The sequence below is a fragment of the Berghia stephanieae genome, chromosome 1, assembly GCF_034508935.2.
Source record: "Berghia stephanieae isolate SIO BIC M18660-M18661 chromosome 1, UCSD_Bste_1.3, whole genome shotgun sequence".
In the NCBI taxonomy this organism is placed as follows: Eukaryota; Metazoa; Mollusca; class Gastropoda; order Nudibranchia; family Aeolidiidae; genus Berghia; species Berghia stephanieae.
In genome coordinates this window covers 126,334,823-126,350,862 of record NC_088360.1, presented here as the reverse complement: position 1 = coordinate 126,350,862, position 16,040 = coordinate 126,334,823, and the positions used below count along the sequence as shown (strand labels likewise).

At 33.3% G+C, this 16,040-nt stretch overlaps 1 protein-coding gene across 2 annotated transcripts in view; it reads right to left on the bottom strand.

Annotated features, from left to right (window-relative positions):
* Positions 1-9,320: 9,320 nt before the first annotated feature.
* The window catches only part of LOC144963059 (putative G-protein coupled receptor CG31760), a 96,772-nt gene continuing 90,052 nt past the window's right edge, over positions 9,321-16,040 (bottom strand). For both annotated transcript variants that reach the window (XM_078896676.1, XM_078896675.1), the window contains exons 14-16: positions 15,820-15,873; positions 13,058-13,213; positions 9,321-10,766 (exon numbers count right to left, since the gene is read on the bottom strand). In XM_078896676.1, the coding sequence (XP_078752802.1) occupies positions 10,629-10,766; positions 13,058-13,213; positions 15,820-15,873 (348 nt within the window). In that variant the 3' untranslated portion in view covers positions 9,321-10,628. The remainder of the gene's footprint in view (positions 10,767-13,057; positions 13,214-15,819; positions 15,874-16,040) is intronic.

Below are 16,040 nucleotides of genomic sequence, written 5' to 3'. Positions count from 1 at the left end.
AAAACAAAACAAACAAAAACAACTCAGCATGTGACGTCATTTCCAACAAATCCGGTACCTAAAATCACTATCACTCATCATTTAACACATACACACACACCCCCCCCCCCCACACACACACATAATATATGACACACACACTTAGTGCTACGGGGATGGCATCTTTCATTTCCATTCAGCACAAACAATTCACAAATAAAAATACGAAAAAAAACAAAATTCAACTGATCGCAAGGGAATGTCCAGTTTGTTCGAGATTTCCCGTGTTTGTCCCAGAAAGTGTTCGCGATGTTCGTGCTGCCAGTACTAACGAAATAGAGGGAATAAAACGGGGAATTGTACCAAGTTTGAGATTTCCGTGATTTCGAGATTTGCGTGTTCGAGATTTCCATGCGAGAGTTTAACCTTAATGTGTTGCAAGCGCCGTAAAACCCTTATCTGTTTTCCAATTGCTTTCTGTCTTTGTCTTGGAATGAGATTACTTAGTTTTATCCTGACCCTGGCTGGAGTCCTTGGCTGGGAGGGAAACAGTCGAATGTATAGGTATAGTTTTGGGAGATGATATTTCTCGCCTTGTAAATCATCTCTCTGTTATTCATTTTTTAACATATGATTTGTAAACATTTGAGTGTATTCCTCTTAGTGGGATTTTGTGCTTGTGTCTGTGTGAGACTTTTAGGTGATCTCAAACTTAGTACACTGATAGTGTTCCCTATTTCAACCATTTCCCCTATGTCTTACTTTTTCCTCAAGTCCTTTTAATTGTATATCTAGAATGTTTTAACTATCCAATTTTCTTCCTTTTTACTGGCGCTGATATGACCTAAATCGGTTGCAAGTGCCGGAAACCCTTAAAAACAAACAAACATATGTCATTGGATGAATAAAGGAAAAGAACCCAAATGATCTGAAATAATTTGTTCACTTTTTTATTACCAAAAGAAAAAAAAGGACTATAAAAATTGAGGGCAGACTGTCTAGGAATGTAATGACAATAAAGATTATTAGTACAACAATGGAATGTTTGAACTTCTCAGTATTTTCTACTTTATGGAAATTGTATATTCCAAGTCATGACAAGGGTAGGTATACTGTAATGATACTGCTGCTGCTGTTAACATCATTGCAGTTGCGGTGATGATAATAGTAATGGTAACGCTGATGGACGGCAGTGAGGACAGATGTGATGAATACAATAACGTTATTGATGATAATGATGATTGTGATGATGATTAAACAAGTGCCTCCCCCCCCTCCCCACACCACTTCAAATATTATTTTTCATTCTATTTTTCATGTTTAAGTACCCACGACTACAAATGTATACAAAAGACAGGATGTATGTGTTATCTTTTGCTTTAAGTTGACTTCAACTTTGATTGGGTTGGCTCTTCATGACCTCCCGTGGTGGTTGTAGAGGTTCTCTGTGTTTGAGCGACGAAAAGTGGAGTCCTTGGATTAGGCTCTTTATTCCCATTCTCTCACTCTCATCATATGCGGGTGTAAAATGAGTAGCTGTCCTTTGACAGCATTTATTTCAGTTGAATAAAAATAATGTAATATCGCCCTACAAGCATCCAACATGTTAAGTGTTGCTCTTGGCTGTGTGTAAAGTGCTTTGAGCATGTTTAGTGGTCATTGTGCAATCTAAATGCTCATTAAAAAGAAAATGATGAGAGATGGAACATGTGTTTAATCTAGTGTGTGTGTGTGTGTGTGGGTGTGCGCGTGTGTTTGTATATTTTATTTTTATTGTGTGAGGAGTGGAGATGGAAAGACCGGGATAATAACGGGGGACTAAATAAATTTATGTGTCCACTCCAAAAGCATGATAATTTACTGTTTCCTGGACGAGAAGAGTTATTATCAACATATCAACATGTCGAAATGTTTTATGTAACTTTATTTGCACGAACAAATTAAAAGTTGATGCATATCCTATACTACAGTAAATCCACGGAATGTAGAGCCCAAAATCTCAATAATTAATCATTCAGTTAATAAAAATCATTTTTTTTTTGGCATTCATGGCTCTCGTTGATTATTAAAATTAGAATGATGATGATGATGTTGGTGATTATGAGGACAAAGCTATATATTGATTTTGATAATGTGAAAATATTTTACATTAACAACAACGGAAAATGATACAGAACTCACATTGATATTGACGTTCAAATCCTGAAACGTAACCATAATATAGTGAAAACATGAATAGAAGTACAAGACAGGACCATTTATTTTCAACTCCCTTTACCCGTATGTAGGCAAATCTTTAAAATAAAGAATTATCGTCACAATATAAATTCATTAATTTGCTTTGATACTGCCAAAGACAATGATGATGATGATGATGATGATGATGATGATGATGATGGTAATGGTGATCCTGCTGCTGCTGTTGATTATAATGGTACAATGTAATAACGAAAATGTGATAATGATGATGATGATAATAATGATAATAATAATAATAATAATAATGATGATGATGATGATGATGATGATGATGATGATGATGATGATGATGATGATGACGATGATGATGATGATGATGATTATTATTATTTTTAAAAAATCACGATAATTATATAATAATAATAATATTTCTTATTATTTAACACTAATGAAAACAATAATTTTCTTCTTCTTAAGTTAAATTACAGTTCGATATTTATCACAAGATTGAATATTAGTTAAGTCAAATATGAAGCATTCAATGAGTCTGATGTGCACTCACTTATTTTCAATAAATCGTGTCTTCTCTCTTCTTCTTCGTCTTCTTCTTCTTCTTCTTCTTCCTCTTCTTCTTCTTCTTCTTCTTCTTCCTCTTCTTCTTCTTCTTCTTCTTCTTCTTCTTCTTCTTCTTCTTCTTCTTCTTCTTCTTCTTCTTCTTCTTCTTCTTCTTCTTCTTCTTCTTCTTCTTCTTCTTCTTCTTCTTCTTCTTCTTCTTCTCCTTCTTCTTCTTCTTCTTCTTTTTCTTCTTTGTTCCTTCTTCTTCTACTTCTTCTTCTCCTCCTCCTCCTTCTTCTTCTTCTCCTCCTCATCCTTCTTCTTCTTCTTATTCTTCTTCCTCTTCCTCTTCTTCTTCTTCTTCTTCTTCTTCTCTTCTTCTTCTTCTTCTTCTTCTCTTCTTCTCTCTTCCTTCTTCTTCTCTTCTTCTTCTTCTTCTTGTTCCTTCTTCTTCTCTTCTTCTCTCTCTCTCCTCCTTCTTCTCCCCTCTTCTTCTTCTTCTTCTTCTTCTTTTTCTTCTTCTTCTTCTTCTTCTCTTCTTCTTCTTCTTCTTCTTCTTCTTCTTCTTCAGTTCGCTAATATTCGTATCTTCTAATTTTATGAAGATTCGCAATAATCGTACAACTTGGTTTTTTGAACCCATGCACATCCAATACCCAGAAATACAAGATTTTCAAAATTTTGGCCAGAAAATTCGTCCTTCAATTATCCATCGGTATGAAAAGGACTCATCTTTACAAAAACTCGCAAACTTGGGATTTCCTTGAAAAACAAAGCAAACAAACTAACAAACAAAAAAATAATAATAAATTCAAAAGCCATCAAATAATAACACAATACAAGGAAAAAAAAAAAAAAAAACACCAAAAAATTAAAAAACGAAAACTAACAAACAGTAACAGAACAAAAACAAAACAAAACTCATTCCGCCCGACATAATACCAGTATGAGACTGTGGGTCACATTTGTAGCCATAAATGTAAACGACAAATTATTGAAGTTCGGCAATAAGAGAATACAGTTTGCAGTTACCGCCTTTTAGCAGACATAGAATAATCACGTTAATCAGACTAAGTAATATTGTTATTCAATTCATTGAAAAGAATCGAAATAGGATACGGGAATGTGAAATATAATGCATTGTACCATCCACCGAGTTTTCAATTCGTGAGCATTAAATCAAGATGCGATATCTTCTCCATTCAAAGAAGAAGGATCAGGAGGAGGAGGAGGAGGACGAGAGGAAGAAGAAGAAGGAGGAGGAGAAGAATAAGAAAAAGAAGAAGAATCAGGAGGAGGAGAAGAAGAAGAATCAGGAGAATAATAATAATAATAATAATAATAATAATAATAATAATAATAATAATAATAATAATAATAATAATAATAATAATTAAAAAAAAAATAAATAATAATAATTATAATAATAATAATAACAACAATAATAATAAGAAGACAAAGTGGGGAGAAATAACTCCATAGATTAATTGAATTGAACTCATTAATATATTACGCTTTGATTTTACAAGCAGAATTAAGATACACAAGTTTTATATTGTCTGAAAATAAAAATATTGTGTCAACAAATTAACATATGTAAATCAATAGATATAACTGATCGACAATACGATAAAAACACATTTTAACTTAACAATTTTGGCCAGAAAACTTATCTATCGATTAAAATGGTCCTCATCTTGACAAAAACTTTCAAACCTGAGATTTCCTTGAAAAAAATAAAGACATATGAAAAAAAAAAAAAACCCTAAAAAGCCCCCCCCCCCCAAAAAAAAAAAAAAAAAAAAAAAAAAAAAAAAAAAAAAAACAAAAACCAAAAAAAAAAACAAACAAACAAAAAAACAAAAAAAAAAAACAAACGCCCCCCCCCCCCAAGTAGAATAAAAACAAAAACAAAACCAAACCAGACCGAAAAAAAAAGCATAAATAAGATACACCAGTTTTATAGTGTCTGAAAATGAAGAGATTATGTCAACAAATTAACATATGTATATGCATATATAATTAGGAAAACAAAACAAAACTGGAAGTGAGAAAAAATAATATGATCTTGGTAGTGGTAGCTGCAACATGGAATATGAATATCAATTGCATACTGTGTAGTAATTTTAATACGATAATTGTCACAATAACACTAATGTAGCTTCTTTTAATTGAGGGAAACCAAATTATCTAATTGTTGGAATCGATTCGTGTATCACACTGAGATGTTCAATGACAATCTTTAACGTACATCAACGTCTCTTTAAGTCAAAATACTTGAGGTTTCAAGGTTGTAAAAATGAATAAATTTGCTTTCTCTATTCTAAATAGAATTTTAACGGGAAGATGCCAGTCGGACGTGCTCGTGGTAACATAATGTAAGTGTTGCTGCTCGAAGCTCGAAGAAATAAATAACAATGTGAAATTGAATGTAGGCTTCAATTTAATTACGAAAACGGATAAAATGGACGTTTCGGGTTTCCCATCTATCAAGTTTGTTGATAAAGGGGAAACCCGAAACGTCCATGTTATCTGTTTTCGTAATTACATTGAAGCTTACATTCAATTTCACATTGTTATTTCATTCGTGGTAACAGTGCAATATATTTTGATTGATTTTTCTAATTAAACCAACCCACTTCCTCCTCAAATCCAAGACAAAAAAATATAACAAAAACAAAAAACTACAAAAAAAAAACAAACAAAAACAACCCCACCCCCCCCCCAAAAAAAAACAAAAACAAACAAACAAAAAAAACAAAAACAAAAACAAACAACAAATAATTAAAAAAAAAAACAGCAAACGTAACACAACCAAACAACCTCCCCCCCCCCACCCACACACACACCAAATACCCCCCCCCCCCCCCAATATCCCAACAAAAAACCCCCAAAAAACTCAACCAAACCAAACCAAAACGAAACAACACCAAAAGAAAAACTAGCATTTTTTTTACGTGTTACCATATGAGCAACAAAATTCTTTATACTTTATAGGAAATCCATAAGATGAGGATTACTATAATTCTGATATGGAATTCACCAACTACGGTCGTAATATTTTTGAAACCAAAAAAATAAGCAAATACATTAATAAAACAACAAAGACATTAATCAAACAATATGACAACTCTTACTTTTGGAAAAGATGAATGGTATGGTCGACGTATACTTATTTACAGGTCTGATAACCCAAAATGTCATGGTCACATTGTCGTAATGGAAAGCCAATGGAAATATCTAAAACCGACAGAAAATATATTCCACGACAACAATGTTCAAACAAGTCCAAAATTGCACTCGACTGTCAAAACATTGTGCTCCTGAATTTCGGTATTCGGTATTAGTTTTTGACGGCTATTGAAATAAGCCTATAAAATGCTTTTTTTGTTTGTTTTGTTTTGGTCTTTTTGTTTGTCTTTGACAGATTTACGACGCATGATGGACTTGATTTTCAGAACCTGTAAATAGGAAATCGATAGGAAAGTCAAAAGATTGTAGATCTACAGTTAACCAGTTAACTATCGTACTCTGGAAAGACTCGTAACTTAAAAAAAATTGGCCCAAAAACTCGTCCTTCAAATATCGATCGATTTAACGGACCTTTATCTTGGCAAAAATGATCAAACCTGGGACTGATAATATTACGACAGGTTAAATGGACTTCTTCGTACTACTGCAGACAATTCCAAGAGCAATCTATAACTATAAATGTTTTTGGAAACCACCCAATTGTCCCACCCTGATATAAACACAGGATTCTGCTAAAAGAGATACACTCAAATGCTTCAAGATGTATCAAAAACTAAAACAAAAATAAATACAAAAGTATCTGACAAACAGATGATCAGCAGAGAAAAAAAAATCTCAGAAAAAGAAGCCCATAAAAATTGATTGATTCCTTTTCGGCTATGGCTCCCAACATGGGCTCGGGCAAAGCCAAGTATTTTCAATCCAGATCAAGGACAGAAAGCTAAAATGACAAGAGAAAACATGTTTAGAGGAAAGAAGAGAGAACTTCTAAGCTCTCAAAAAGAGGTAACAGTAACAAAAAAAAAAATAATAGCCAAACAAATAAATAAAAAACAAAAAAACCCCAAACTATTTGCACAAGATGGCATTGAATAAAATGTCAGCAATATCATAATATTTATATGTTTTAGACGTTTACGTATGCGGGTCATATAAATGCTCATCAGTTCTGGCTGACTAAAATTAACAAATCGCTACAACAACCGTATGTTTCATAAAAAAAGATGAACTGCTGAATTGCATGAGGTAACTTCTTACAACTCTTATGGTTAAAAAACAACAAAGAAAACAAGGAACACTCCAACATCCTCCCCCCTCCCCTCCTCCAAAAAAAACAAAAACAAACAAAACAAAACAATACAAAAAAAAAAAAGTAAAAAAAAAGACAAAAACAAAAACGAACAAATAAACAAACAAAACAAATCGACAAACCTCCCCTGTTGAAGTCTAAGAAACAAAAAATAATAATAATAAGTAAACAAACAAACCCCCCCCCCCCAAAAAAAAAAACACAAAAAAAACAACAAATTATCACCCCCCCCCAAAAAAAAAAAAACCCAAAAAAAACAACCCAAAAAACAAAAACAAAACCAAAACCAAAATTTTATTTTAAAAAACATTCTACAAGCAAACCCAACCCCACCCCCCAAAAAAAACAAAAACAAAACAAACCCCCCCCCCCCCCCCGAATAAACCAAAAACAAACCCAAAAAACAAACCCCAACAAAACAAAACAAACTAAAAGAAAAGACTCCCAACAAAACAAAACAAATAAAACTATACAATTAAAACAAACAAGATAAAACATAAATCAAATGCAAAAGTAAAGTAAAAAAAATAAAAAAATAATAATAATAATAAAAATAATAGGCATGTGACGCCAACTTCAATGAAATCTTACATCGTGAATACATTGTATCCATTTTACTCTCCACGCGAGCGAAACTTGACCCCTTGTTATCTTACGTCCAGTGAAGTAATGTCATGTAGTCTCAATATATCACAACTAAGAGTACTTGTTAGCGCCTCACCTCCCGCCACTCCGTCAGGTATAGACAGGAGGCAGAAAGTGACCACGAAGGCGCTAGATATAACTATTGATGCTACGTCGTTTAGGTAAAATACTCACAACATGCGCCAGACAAATTAAACATACCAACACACAAAATTGTGTGTAACTCTTTAGCGTATAAAGATAGTTCGAAGATGGCGTCACTCAGGTCTTTGTTATTGTTTTTTGCCATCCGCGTTTATGAGTAATGCTCACAGAACTGTATTAACCTGACTATAAACGTTCATGGATACACACGGTTATGTGTGTTGGTCCGTTATACTTCGGGATGGCAATGTTATGAGCTTCTTTGCAAAGCGCATACTATCTATAGTCTGATTGATATAATTTAGTGAGAAGTAATTACTAACAGGCTGTCTTAAAACAATAATGAAGAGTTATGTCACGTCAAGTTCGTTCATTATATTATGTATTGATATATTATAAGATCTTACATGACTTTAGGAAACAAAAGGCCACAGGGGTCAAATGCCTTTCGTGTGAAAAAAAAAATCGAATCTACTGTATTGGCAAAATAATACAGTTTATCATAATAAGAATGATCTCTTCATTATTCTTCTTCCGTAATCACGACATTCAAATTTGGATCTTTCATCACATAACACTATTCAAAATAGCCTTGTAATTAACCAGTTAACTGCTGTACTCTGGAAAAAAACTCGAAATTAAAAAATAATTGGCAAGAAAAATCGTCCTTTAACTTTAAATATCGATCGATTTAAATGACATCAGCTTGGCATAAACTCTCAATACATTTTATCGTATGTGTTATCACAGTGTGAAAATAATAATAATAATAATAATAATAATAATAATAATAATAATAATAATAATAATAATAATAATAATAATAATAATAATAATAATGATAACGAAAAATGCAGGGCTGAACGCTTGAGATAATTAAATATCGTTATGGTTTATAATTGTCATCAGCGAATGGCTACAAGCCGAAAAAAAAAAGAAAATGAGCCCTCCAGATTCTTAATGATTATACTAGTTAATGACAAGGGCAATTTATGAATTAAACAACGGTGTTACATAATATGTTCTTGTAATTTAATTCCCCCGCATCATATTGTCAGAAATTGTGTGGAAAAGATTAAAAATTGGAACATCGACTGATTCCGCTTCTGATATAGATAGTATTTATTGTGATCAGGTATATGATTGAAACCCAGAAAACTAGCTGGTCTTCCAATTATTGAGCACCAATAAGAAAGTTTAGACAGAACGATGTGGAATTGGATTCAATAGTCTGATGTCACGTCGCTCAGCAACCAGGCCATCGTGGTTCTAGACAAAGAAAATCGGTAGTTTTTATTCTTCATGCTGGCTTGAACTTTTCATATGTCTTGTGATCAGAGTGTGTAAAAGTCAAAACATGATCATATTTATGTCTTTTCCCCCTCTGGATACGCTTTTATGCCTATCGGAGAAATATTTCATAAGGGCGTCCGCCATTGTTCCGATAGTTTAGAGCCAGTTACGAAGTTACCATGCGTCATTACGAGGGAAGTGACGTTACGACTCTTGAAGCGTATTATGCTGTTGTATGTGCAACGCCTTTGTCTTTCAATGACCGTTACAAAAAGAAGAGTCCTGAATGGTCTGGAGGGCTGATTATTTTTGCTGGCATGATGCATTATAAATTATTTTTGTAGTGTCATTTCATAGAATATAAATATACCCTAAATTACATTTTAAAATATATTGCCGTATTCTCATCTTTTAAATATTGCTGATAATATGATTGAGTAATTAAACAATTCTTTTGATATAATATTGCATGCCATGTATATTGTGCGCCTAGAGCTATATTGTATGGGGCAGGCGATATATAAACAAATCACATTACTATTGTTATTTTTATTATCATAAAAGTCATATACTGTATAGTGCTGTTCTTCATCCACCTCATACATGCCTAATAATGGCCATGTATCATAACAAAAATATAAAGCCATCCATTAGTCAACATTTCAAGATGTAAATAACCTTACGTCCCGCTACACACAACACACAACACACAACACCAAGGAATAAAATTGATAGGATGCGATTTAGTGAAATGCTCTTAATTCTGTTTGGCCAAACAAACAATAACAATAAGCTTTAAACACGTTTTATCATGTCTCTATGCACGTTATGCATCTCAAGCATTTATTTATTTGGTTTAGTGCGTCAAATAGGATTCCAAGATTTTATTCTCAAAGAAGGTGGGTAGGCGGTAAAACCCCCGCTGACCTTTAACCTTGTCAAATGTGACAGCACGGAGATCATCTCTGCGGAGGGCTCATTACAACTATGATACACGTACATGTGGAACATTTGATATAACGCTATACGACTACCATTCTGTTTTTCATTACTTACGTTTTTGCAAACAAACCAGTCAAAATATGCTGAATGTATAACTAATTAAAAATCACTACTTTGTTAGAAGCGAATGAATCGTAGAGCAACACAGTCGACCGATTTCAGAACGACTCCTAAGTTGTTTCAATATGTTCCGTCTTTGGGCGTATTAGTATTACAATGGATGCAATCTACAATTAATTAACGATTCTTTCATCCCACATAATGTGTATCATATTATTATGGTTTGTTGCATATCAACCGCTAAATTTTCTTTTTGAAAGATAATCAGGCTGTGTCAATGTAAATAAGCATACGTATTTTAATGAGCAAAATGATCATTATTTATTTTTTGAGAAAGAATGTCTGTGGTGAGTATTATTTGAATCACTCATCTCGCAATACGATCGATGCCCTAAGCAAATACGACTTTTCAAGCATCTGTGTTGTTTTCATTGACGTGGTTTGTCACTGGTTCCTCATTATTTGAATTATTGGCGACTATCAGAGGATGTACTTTATTGCTATGATGTCTCGTAAGGCTGGGTACTTTCAGGGTGTTTTCTGTAACCTGATGGAACAAGAATAATGATAATAATATTATTAATGATGATGATGATGATGCTGCTGCTGCTGATGATAATAATAATAATGATAATGATAATAATAATAATAATAATAATAATAATAATAATAATAATAATAATAATAATAATAATGATGATGATGGTGGTGGTGGTGTGGTGATGACGTTTGTGATCATGATGATGATGGTGATGATGATGATGATGATGATGATGATGATAAAAAGGATAATGATGCAAATGATAATGTTGTTGATGATGATAATTTTACAGCAATCGCGGTAAGAGAAAAATGTGTGATAATTCGCACAGCGCCTTAATAACATTAGGCACAATGATACTTGACAACAGACGAGAAATAAGGCAATGTGCCTATAATATTGTTTTAAATGATGACAATGGGACTTATATTTGCATAAAGAATAAAACATTCTCAGAAAGATAAAGACAACTGAGCCAATCACGAACTGATTGGTAAAGAAAATATTGATAATGAACAAAAAAGCATTTCAAAATACACCCACCCACCCAACCAACCAAAAAAAAAAAACAAGAACAACAAAAACAAAACAAAAAAATAAACAAACAAAAACACTAAAAACAAAAAATAAGAAAAAAAAAGAAACAAACAAGAAGAAAACAAAAAAAAAAAAACAACAAAAAAACAAAAAAAAAAAAAACAACAACAAACAAAAACAAGAAATCTGAAAAGTTCCACAAAAGAAAGGTTCAAAAGTTATGATGACATTCATTGTGTTTGGAGAAAAAGTTCAGTTTAAAAGGGCAAAAAATTTTGCGTTTCGAAAAAATAAATATAATAAATGATGATAATAATATGTAGTCGATATGGCAATGTAAGTCGATTTATAAAGAGAAAGAGAAGAGATACTCCACGAGGATTTATGTATAGAAGTGTATCATTTTCCGTACCCAAAATTGCTATTGAGTTCTCTGAGGATAACCTTGTGCCCGGTAGATAATTGTCCCCTTGATCCTTTGATTTCGTGAACAGCGCTCGGGCACTTCGACTTTGAATTGTCTGCAAGACAAGTCATTTTTTCTAATCTTAAGACAGTCAATCAAATTAAGATAAATACAAATTAGTCTAATATACAGTCTCGGAATAAACAATGAAGCTTTAATAAGAATAAATGTATGCACCGGAAATGGTAAAGAGGATCTCTCCAATTTATAAAAATGACATGATGAACAGGAAAGGAGAGAAGAAAGTTAAAAAAAAAACAAAACAAAACAAAAAAACAAAAAAAAAAACAACAAAAAACAAAAAACAAAACGAAATTGAATAATACGCCAAATAAACAGAAAAATAAATAGAAATTAGTTTTTTAAAAGCGACGAAATAGAGAAGATGTAAAACACGAAACAAAAGAAAAAGATCCAAAACAATAAACAATGTAACTTATAACAATTTCATAAAACGCATACAGAATAAAAATGGACTTAATGAAAAAAAAAACAACAACTCGCAACACATTGACAAATAAAACATAGCACTGAGGTAGGCGTAATCGATCAAAATAAATTCGTCTTGATCAGCATATATTAAATAGCTACTTTGATCAACATTCTACAAAAATCCAAAGCATTGGTCATATGACTTATTGAATATTTAGTAAGAGATATAAACACGCTGCCAGGTTATCAAAATTTATTCTTTAAAGAAAAAATAGGGTTGGGGTTCACAATTATTCCGTACAGCCAATGTTAAATTTTTGATAACGAACAAAGAATTACCGCTAATCTAAAAATTATAAAACTATTTTTTACCGATTAATATACAAGTAACTTGCAAACCTTTTCAAAATTAAAGGTAATTTTTATCACCCGTTGACTCCAATGATCATTTATAAAATCTGCGAGGACATAATGATCGGTCATTTGACATTGCTAATCGCCATCTGGCCATCCTGTTGCCAGATTCATTTGCGCGCACCTACAGAATTTATTACGGAAAGATTTTGATCGTTGATGGCTCAAAAGATTCGTCTCGATATATTTTAAATTCCCCAATAATAATTAAATTAGGCGATTTCTGTCGTAATAACCCTTATTCCCCCAAAAATATTGCGGTTCTTCACTTGTTGTTAAATTTGCGGGTCGAATTGAACTTATTGATATGTTTCTTTGTTGGAAATTTCGGAACTTGTATGTAGGTATTACTTTTCATGGCGTGATACTTTTAACACATTTTACAGCGTAGTCAATGACTCGAGCACACGAAAACGTATACCCATGGTCCCATTTTTCCCCACCCTACCTTTGGTCCACAGATGAGAAAGAAGTCCTCCTCATTGCACTGTATAGCCATGTGTTTGATTTCCACCGATGGGATCACTGAGCTGGTCTCGTTGAATCGTGAGGACGTTGCTGCGGCCAGCGATGGCTTTACACGGCCTGTGATAGTTACAACTTGCTGAAGAAAATAGGAAGAAAATCATCATCATCATCATCGTAATCATCATTATCATCATCATCGCAATCATCATCATCATCATCATCATCATCATCATCATCAACATTTTCATCATCATCATCCTCATCACCACCCTCCTTATCATCAGTATCATCATCGTCGTCATATCATCATCATATCTCAATTCAGGTGGCAGGCATGCTATCAGTCCATTGCACTCTTACATGCCGACCAACCCAAATTATAGGCCTTCAATATCCTTGACATTGTTTACAATTTTTTGACACTAGTTGGTTTACAAAAATTCACGACATTGTACAATGTTACAATATGATTCCATGGGTCAATATGTAAAATATTGTGATAAATACATACGAACTGGATAGTCACCTCATACATCAGGCACACATGCATTGAGGGTAGCTATGGTTCAGCCCATTTAAGTACATTTCTACTAGCTCAATCAGTTGGCCTTCCAGTTTGCGAGCATTTAGCACAATGGATTTACATAGTGACAAATTCAATTAGCACTGTAATACTATTGTGTGACGTCATTCATTAAAAAAATCTATACCAGAAAATAATGAATGTTGTTCAGAACTTGGGGTGCGGGTGGGAGGGGGGGGGGGGGGGGGTCATTTTTGCTGTAAGACATGTATTGACGAGGGCTCTAGTTGTTGCAATTGAAACATATAACTAATATGATCATTACAAGAAATAAAATATAAATGCGTCTTGATTTCGTCTACAAAAATTACGAGAACGCTGACAGTGAGTCGTTTTTAGTTGCGGAGTAGCCGCAGTCTGTGACTTTTGGAAAGGATCATGCATTGTTTAACTTGCCTCGTTGATTACTCAGTCAATATCGTACCTCTTCTGATTACCCACAAGATAAAGGACAGTAAGAGATGTATCGAACACAGAACTGTGTGTGGGAACCGTAAACCACTTGTAATCGATGTGACAGGAAGTATAATCTGATAACCTCTCTCTGGCTGGCCAAAACAATAAATACAAGTAAAGTTTATACCATTAATCCGCCCCCTTCCCCGCCCCCCCCCCCCCAAAAAAAAAAAACAATAAAAAAATAAAAAACAAAACTAACAAACTAAAACAAAACAAAATAACAAAAACAAAAAAACCCCAGAAAAAAAACAACTAAAAAAAACAAAAACAAAACAAACAAACAGAACACGCACACTCACACACACACACACACAAACAAAAAAAAATAAAATAACAACCCCCCCCCCTCAAGCAAACAAAACAACAAACCAGAAGAAAAGAAAAACCCAACCCCCCCCCCCCAAAAAAAAAAACCCAAAAAAACCCCAAAAAAAAACCCAAAAAAACAAAGCAAGAAAATAAAAATTTAAAAAATAACGAAAGCAAAACAACAAATCCCCCAAAATACAACAACAACAAAAAATAGTCCCCAACAAAAAAACCCTCACAAAACCCTAACAAAACAACATCAGCAAAGAACACCCCCCCCTCCCCCCCCCCCCCACCCTCTCCCTCCCCAAAATAAAAAAATTTTTTTAAAAAGCAACAAAAAACAAACAAAAAAAAAAAAACAAGAACAAAACAAAACAATTAACAAACAAACAAACAAACAAAATACCCCCCCCCCAAAAAAAAAAACAAAACAAGAAATCAAACAACAAAACAAAACAGCCACAATCAACAATACTATTGCCTTTTATCTTCTTTCGGTAAATACACAACTGTGCTTTCTTTCCTACATCGCAGTAATTCCACTTCTCACGCAATCCGATCAAATCTTTGTTCTTATGAAAGCACCGTTTGGTTCCTTATTCCACGACACCATGGCATCAAATTACGGTAATTATTTCTCCACGATGTGAAAATAATGAGAGATTAGTAATTAATTTGATCACGAGTAATTAATGGTAAGTGGGAGGGAATTAATTTTTGTTTTTGAACACATTATCCTCTGAAGGTCAACATTTAATTTTCATCTAAGAAAAATTGCAACAACAGAAAAAAAAAATAGAAAAAAAAAATCCTCTCTGGTTCACTGACTTACAGCAATGATATTATTATAATATTACAGTCTTCATGCCTTGTTTCTGAAGGGGCAAAACGTGGACGTTTGCCCGCACGATCGTCCCGTCGGCGGGTTTGCCTCGTCGGTCCAATCTCCACATTTTGCCCTTGGGCCGGAAAAAAAAAACCGCCAATGGGAATGGGACGATCATTCCCTGCACTTCCGCGACAGTGAGCATGGCTGATGTTGTTTTAGACGAATTGCTTGATGTATGTGTTCTTGTGCTTCCAGAAAAGCGAAAGGCAAAGCAAAAAAAAAAAAAAAAAGAACATTTTGAACTAAAAACTGGTTATAAAACGACCATTTTACATCCACACAAACATTATATTAAAAAAAAAAGAAAACTTCTACACATGTATTTTAAAAATTGAATAACCAATATAAACCAATAAGATACGTATATATTATTTCTTAGCATATTACACTTTGAATATTTTATAAATCGTTACTTTTATTTAAAAGCTGAGCATTATCATTCCGTGGTTTTTGTTTTTATATTTATATCATAATCATCACCACCTCCACCACCACTTACCTGGTTTGAATAGACTTGATTGGTCAAATTGCTTCCTTTATGAAGTGCCCATAACTGATAAGATGAACCAAAATATAACTTTAAGTTGATTAAAAAGAAAATGACTGGTAAACATGGTCAGAGTGGATCGATGAAAAAAATATTATCATTGTTATTGATGCATCATAATCGTAAAAAAGAATGACAAGCTAATGACGCAATGATGCTATTGATGGTGATTA